This window comes from Notothenia rossii, assembly GCF_949606895.1.
Source record: "Notothenia rossii genome assembly, chromosome: 8".
NCBI lineage: Eukaryota > Metazoa > Chordata > Actinopteri > Perciformes > Nototheniidae > Notothenia > Notothenia rossii.
The window spans coordinates 35597993-35605848 of record NC_136906.1 but is presented as its reverse complement, the minus strand read 5'-3'; the positions used below and the strand labels follow the sequence as shown (position 1 = coordinate 35605848).

At 44.2% G+C, this 7856-nt stretch overlaps 1 protein-coding gene across 1 annotated transcript in view; it reads left to right on the top strand.

Moving 5' to 3' along the window:
* The first annotated feature begins 2441 nt into the window (after positions 1-2441).
* LOC307017357 (primary amine oxidase, liver isozyme-like) overlaps positions 2442-7856 on the top strand; it is an 18486-nt gene continuing 13071 nt past the window's right edge. Inside the window, 2 exon segments of the mRNA XM_079646927.1 lie at positions 2442-4078; positions 5308-5426. Coding sequence (XP_079503053.1) covers positions 2509-4078; positions 5308-5426 — 1689 coding nt within the window. The 5' untranslated portion in view covers positions 2442-2508.

Genomic DNA, 7856 nt, shown 5'->3' with positions numbered 1-7856 from the left:
CGACATATTCATAATATGTTATGCCATTGTTTGTTTTTCACTTTGTTCTGACTCTTGCTGCGAGACGAGTAAAGAGGAGATAGTTTGTGTGACTTACTTTAAATTGTGGGTAAGGGTAGATAGCTCCCATTGTTCTGTGACCTGTCAATCATCAAACCGGGGGTCAAATTTCATTATGTGTTCCTTTTTATCTGAAGTTGTACCCATGGATGTATAAAGAAGAGTTCTACCGCAAAGTTATACACAAGTTATTGAGCCGTTTCCGCTCTACATCCTGAACTCCTCCCTTCGATGCAATGCACTTCCGTTTTGGCGGACTGGGTTTGTTTTGCTAGCTAGCTCCGTTGTGCCGACAAAGCACTGATATCGCAGAGACAAAGAGGATATAACAATTACAACATGAAGAAAAGTGGTTCGGGAACTACGTGTACGGTAGTTGGTTGCAATCACTCGAGAAAGCACCTGAACGAGTGGTTAGATAGAGTGCTACGACCACAAACCAGCACCCAGCACCCAGCCATGTTGTTCATTAAATACAGATAAACACAACAAATACTGCATGCATTGTATTTTTTAATATTATATATGAATATTTTCATAGTGATGTAATTGTGTGGGCTGCTTTTATATTTTAATTTGTAATACCTGTTAGGATTAAACGTGATCTTTCTTGTTGAAGCCATTTCTTTAGTTTCCTCTCAACAATTAATTAATTCAGTGTTATTTATGTACAGTATGAGCTTAATATGAATGATGAACTGTGTTAAAAGAAATTGTAGCACTCTAAGGAACATATGAAATGCAATAATGCAATAACAGTGCAATAATTAAATTAAATTACATCAAACTTTATTTTCACTCAAACAGTACAGGCACATATGATATATTGCACAGCATAAAGAGATCATGTAAATTGTGCATTATGTAAACAACAGACAACTGTTGGCTCCTGTGGGCATGACCTAAATAAGGCAGTTTATTTTGGTTTTATGCTGGGCCACGTCGTCATGTTATCCTCCCAGTTTTGCACTGAATTCGGGTGGGGGAGAGTAACGCCATCTCCAGTCAAAGAAGTAGAATCGTGTTCCCAAGCTAGCATCACTGTTAGCATCGAAATCGCTGTGTTTACACCAGTGCCCGTCTGACTGTTTACATCGGTTTACACCGACAGACGCTGTGCAAAAGACTTCCGGCGGAAATGAAGTGCATTTGTGTAGTGTCATGGCGCTACCCGTGTTTTGGCGTGTAAACTTGTCTATTCTCCGTGGGGACTTCCGGCAACAATCTTGATTCTGATTGGCCAGAAGACTAGAAAAAACATCAGCAAAGATGTTTTATTGAGAAGATGATCACTATGTGACAGAAGTATTCAAAACCGTTTATGGTCTCCCGTACTTCCAGTACTGCCATGAGAGAACTCAAAATTAAGTTTAAAAAATCCGACACTGAGTTGGTCTTAACGCACCGGTAGATGACAGCGCTGACAAAGTGTGTTTCCCGCAGTGAGACGCTACAATACTAATTGTGGGCTTATCATGTTTATTCGGCCACAACAGAAAAAAGAAAAACAAACTCTCACTCTCTCCAGAGCGGCAGGTCAGATAAAAAGGCCAAACGGGCCGTTGCCCGGGCAACATTAGCCCGTACCTGTATTGGACGTGTTTACCTGTATGGGACGTGTTTACTAGCTGTGGCTTATTTTATGGAGATGTGCTCCTGTGTCACTTTTTAGAGTGTTTACTTTTGTCACTTTCTTCTATAAGAAAGTACAAATCAGTTTCTTCTTTCTTTTTCTCTCCCGTTTTTCTTGACATGTTGTTGTTACTTCCCTCTTACCCCTATTGTGGAACGTAACACATGTGTACATCATTGTTTTTATTTTGCAGATGGTAAAGTTAGTGATGAAAGTGAACTTTAATGACTTTAAAAAAAAAAATAAGGGATATTAATCCATAATAGTAAATCAGAATTTATAAATTGATTTATAACTTTTATTAAAAATGTGAAGCAGCAATGTAACTAATAACTAATTTGGTTAAATAAATGTAGAGACGTACAAGTAACGTAAAACAGTTTATTCCAATTTATAATAGAGAAGAAGTATTACATTAACTAAAATGGAAATACTCAAGTAAAGTACAAGTAGGCTACCTCCACAGTCTTACTCGTTAATTACAGTAATAAAGTAAATGTACTTATTGCCACCACTGGGTATCACTACTTTTAATGAAGTAAAAGATCAGAATAGCTGCACTGGTCAGTTTTACATAAGGTTTTCACAGCGTGCGCACAATACTCCTGTTGTCCGGTGTGGATGAACAGAAGCAAGAAAATACTTTCATAACTGTTTATTCAAAGAGGGAGGCAGGGCGCGTGGGGTTATGGGATACATGGAGAGGGGGGTGAGACACAGATTATCTGAGGGGCGCGGCTCTCTTCCAGGATCCTCTGCGCGCTCTCTCCTGAGGGGCTCACTCCTCTCCTCCCTCTCTCCAAGCCCTGCGCCTAATGGAAAATAAGAGGATGAACTCTTTAGTGAAATGGACGCTTATCCTCTTCGTCCTTGCCTCCATCATCCTCAACATCGTCCTGATCGGCATCCACTCCAGCAGGGCGCCCAAATGCTCCGCTCATCGCGTGCACCCGCTGCGGCGCAAACACGACGAGCGCAGCGCCGTGTTCGCGGACCTCTCCCGAGAGGAGTACCTGCAAGTCCAGCAGTTCATGCTAAAGCAGAATAACTTGGAAATATCCACCAACCAGATCTCCAAGCCGTCGGATAACTTCCTGTTTTTAATAGATCTATCTGTGCCAAATAAGGCGGACGTGCTCGCGTATTTGGACCGGAATGGCGCCAAGCCGACCAGAGAGGCCACAGTGGTGGTGTTTTACGGTGCCAAAGGATACATCAAAGAGTACGTAGTGGGCCCTCTTCCCAACCCAACATACGTCAACGATGTCACCATGGAGAGGTACCACGCGGAGCTGCCCATCAGTGCGCGCACGGTCACCATCGGGGAATATAATCTGCTTTTCCAGTTTTTGGGAAACGTCTTCTCTAAACTGGGGAAGCTCATGAAGGAGAGCTTCGATATGGGTCCGGACAAGCAGCTGAACGCGTTCGAGCAGATGCCCCGCGGAGTCCGGACCGGGGACAGGAAGACCTGGATCTCCTTCTTCAGGGACATGAGTGGCATGTACATCCACCCGGTGGGCTTCGAGGTGCTGGTCGACCACCAGAACGTCAACGCGTCCGAGTGGACGGTGGAGAAGCTGCTCTATAACGGACAATATTTCGATTCCATAGACGCACTGAAGGATAAATACGATAAGGATCTCGTAAAGAAGATCGTCTATAAGGAGTCCCCTGATTATGGCTCTCTGAAACCCAGGAACAAGCCCCTGCAGGTCGGTCCGCAGCTCTTTAACGCGGAGGGTAAGCGCTACAGTGTAAGCAACAACCACGTCGTGTACATGGACTGGAGCTTCGCCTTCGGGCTCAGCGCGCTCACGGGCATGAGGGTGTTCGACGTGCGCTTCAACGACGAGAGGATCGTGTACGAGCTGAGCGTGCAGGAGGCCATGTCCGTGTACGGGTCGGTCACTCCCGGGATGATCCTGACAAAGTTTCTGGACTCCAGCATCGGGATTGGCCGCTTTGCGCACGAACTGGTCCGCGGGGTGGATTGTCCCTACGAGGCAAGCTACGTGGACACATACCGCTACATTGATGTCCCCAAACCGGTCCGCTTCAGGAACTCAATCTGCATATTCGAGCACAACATGGGCCAGCCCCTGAGGAGGCACTTCTCCGACTTCTTCCACCACAGCTACGGGGGCATGGTGAACAGCGCGCTGGTGTTCAGGACCATCACTGCCATAGGGAACTATGACTACATGTGGGACTTCATCTTCTACCAGAGCGGGTCCGTGGAGGCCAAGGTGCACGCGACTGGATACATCTCCTCCTCCTACCTGGTGGACGGGGCTCTGCGGCACGGACACCAGGTGGCGGAGAAGGTGCTGGGGAACATCCACACACACTTCATCAACTTCAAGGTGGACCTGGATGTGTTGGGTGAGTGGCAGTGATGCAAATACACAGTGCTGTGGTGTAGAGTACCTAATGACCTGTAATCAATTACTGTACTTGAGAATTTAAATGTGTTGCTGCTTCTTCTCAACTATAATTAAACATTCCTCACGACGTTGACCTGTAATGCAGATTGGTCCATTTCAGAATAATATATATGATATGTTTTATAATGATTGATCATGAAAGTGTTCTCAAAGCTGATAAAGGTGCAGCTAGTTTGAAGGACTTTGTATAATGCAGGGTAGCTTATGGATTTACTCCAGGTGGAACTAAAGTCTGATTTAACACTTGATTATATTTCACATCATTCATCCACATCTGTAAAGTAACTAAAGGTATTAAATATATGTAGTGGAGTAAAAGTACACCATTTACCTCTGAACTGTAGTGGATTAGAAGTACAAAGTAGCAACAAATTGAAATACTCAATACTTGAGTGAATGAGTTACTTTACACCACTGAGTGTCAGTGATGTGTTTAAAGACAGGGATTGCTAATACATTTACTCAAGTGCAGTGGTATAAAATAAAGAAGCTATTTTCAAACAATAGGTTTTGAGAAGTCATTCAAAATATGTTACTGATAACTCAGCCTCAGGTTTCACTGAACAAAGCCTGGTTAGTTTCCAGAGGCCCTGCCCGAGGATCTGAGCATCAACTCAGCAATGTGACTGTGAGCTAAACCATGAAGGGGTTAAAAATGAGTCAGCAAAATATTATCTAAAACGTAATTGTAGTTGAAGGGAGGATGGAAATAATGCTAACACCAAGAGAAGAATCTGTTATCATTTGTCAGTCTGTTAGTTATAACAAAAACAACTGACGTCCCCATCATGCCCGGAGCTGTAGCCAGGACGGGGTCAAGAGTTCAAGCCCCAATACACCCAAAACTGGTTACCTGACGCCAGGAATGTGTGGTGGCTCAGAAGCAGGTTAGTGGTTCATGGTTAGTCAACAAAGTTCAAACCGGATGGATAGTCTTCACTATAACTTGAAATTAACTAAATAACATTTTATTTGGCTGGCGTTTTTATCCAAAGCGACTTACAATAAGTGCAAAAATCATAAAGATTAAAATATTAGGAAACACATCAAGTACCTGACAAGGATTGACATGTGAATCAAAATGACCTAAGCAGATCAGTTTTGGCTTTCATGCTACAAGAGAAATTAAGTATTGTGAAAAACATTTTTGCTTTCTTTCTTCTGCAGGAGTAAAGAATTTCTTTCAGACCAAAGACATGGAATATGTCAATGTTTCGCTGCCATCGATGCCTGATCACTATGCGATGGTGCCTCAGCTGGTGGAGAAGCAACTGAAAACAGAAAAGGTCTGGCTCCCTTTATGCCTTTAGTCACTTGCATTTAGGTTTCTTTTAACAACATGTAGAGGAGAGTGTGTAAAAAAGACAATCTGAAGACCGCATGAAGTGTTGTTTTGGTTCCAATTGATCACTGTCGCGAACAATGTAAGGTTTTTCCTAACTTTTCCTAAATATTAGGTTAGATTGCGTAGTGTGTTCCTCTCCTGTATTGTTATATAGGTTTTTGTGATTGTAGTTGGTCTGCAAAGGCTAAAATCCTCCCTACATCCCTACATCGTTTCAGGCATCCACCTGCCTGAAACGTCTCCATTGGACTCCTTTGTTTACTTCCGGGGAACATAGTGACATCCCTCGCGCTTCTTCTGGCGGGCGCTCCAACACATTGCACTTGACAGGTTAAGGGGCGGGACATCTATAAGCGGTTGACCAATCACAAACGAGCAGGCCAGCTAACCAATCAGAGCAGACAGTGCTCTGGGTATTTGTCACTTTACATCTTATCTTTCTTATAAACGTATATATCACATTGAACATAATAAATAGGAAGCGAATTTGCAACAACGCTTCCAGCACGACTCACCCTTAGCAATGCTAATGTTTGCTTCCTGTTTGTTATCTCCACTCTCCCCTCACAGTTGAGGGCGGAGATAACAAACAGGAAGTAAACAATAACCTGCAACGTTAAAAATGTTTTGCTAGGAACGTAACTTAACTCATAGAAATAAAGTACACAACTTATTACAAAGGAAACATTCACAAATAAATAATTATTCACACACATTTTTAACTCACATGACATATGTAACTGTCAACCCAGGATGTAATAGTATATGCTGTTTATTACAATGAAAAGCTTCCTTAGTACCCCATTGTTGCAACAGACCATCTTGACTGTAGTTAGGGGGACCAGGTGTCCCGCTTTGTGCGGGACTGCACAGCATTTTGATCATTTGTCCCACACATTTTGCCGATCCCCCGCATTTGATTGACAGTCGCCGTCTTAAATTAGGCTTTTACAAAGGTGTGCAGAAAACGAGAGGAACTATCATCACCTTTAGCTGTGTCAGATGTCAATCATCAACAGAGAAATGTATTAACTTATGGACAGGCCGCCCCTCCCTACACGCAGAGTGTGTGGGGCTGCATCTTATGCGCAAATGCAGCGCAATTATGCGCGACAGTTTCCCCGCAAGTGAGGCTCCGGCGCTAACAGTCACGAGCCTGCTCTACTACCACCCCATTCGATCATATGGATATATTCCTCCTGAAACGAAAAGAGATGAGGTAACAGCAGCTGATTTAATTAACGTTTAGCATACAGGGCAGCTGACCTATTTTTAGGCAATAGCATAGGCCTCAGATATATAAAAGATATATAAAAAAACATGTCTATCAAGTGTTTTGCTCAAAATCCCAAACAGATCACCCATTCTAGCCATGCCTCATATCCCTCCATTTCACTTCCTGTTTCAAAAGTGCTGATTTGGGGGTATAAAGCTTTAAAAAAGAAACAGGAGGGGGCTGAGCTCATGCGGAGATTCTACCGGCAGATAGCCTACTGTCTAAACCAGGGTCGGTAACCTTTTTGCTATGAAGGGCCATTCAAAAAAAAAAATCTGATTAGTGTGCGCTCGTGAACTGTCAACTGAGAGGGTGGGGGAGCCTCGCTGCGGGAAGCTGTGGACCTCTGTCGCCTGTCAGCGCAACTTACATGATGCAGTTAAACACAGTTAAATAAATAAAGGGCGGTGCCGGGCCACCAGCAAACCGATGCCCGGTCGTCATCGGCCCGCTGGCGACCGGCTCGGTTCTGCTGTGCGGCCGGACGTACTGTGATTCTCCAGAACACTCAGTTGGCCAGTCCGCCCCTGTGTAGCATATATTTTCGATGACAGATCGCCACTGGGTTTTCAACTAAAGACACAGCCAAACAAAAAACTGCGGCAATTGTACATTTCCTTATGGGTACTGCAAGTACTGGGTGAAGTACGCTACACCCCTGTTCGTTTCACCATGGAGGAAAGCAGCAGAAAGTCGACTGGAGTTCAAGAGAGCGGGGCCTATAAGTTATTCTTCTGCGCTGCGTTGTTTGCATGGCTTCCTTCTGCAGGGGGAGACGCGCTCTGCCAGCGGTCTCGTTCAGGATCCAAAAATACAATTTAAATATTTTGCACACTTATTCCTTGTCTGCCACTGGTTACGGTCCAGCGTGCCAATGGTGGGCACGCGTGCCAGGGGTTGCCGACCCCTGGTCTAAACTAAATACTGCGGTGATGAAACGCCATATCATGGATTATCAAGGATTATCTCTGAAACAGTAGGAGCTCAAAGGCTTTCTCTTTTGCGGTTATACCACAAGGTGAGTTCCTTTTGATTTCCTGCTTCTTCACACACATGCTCTGTGCAGGTCCAGGTGTGCTCTGAGTGTTAGCAATG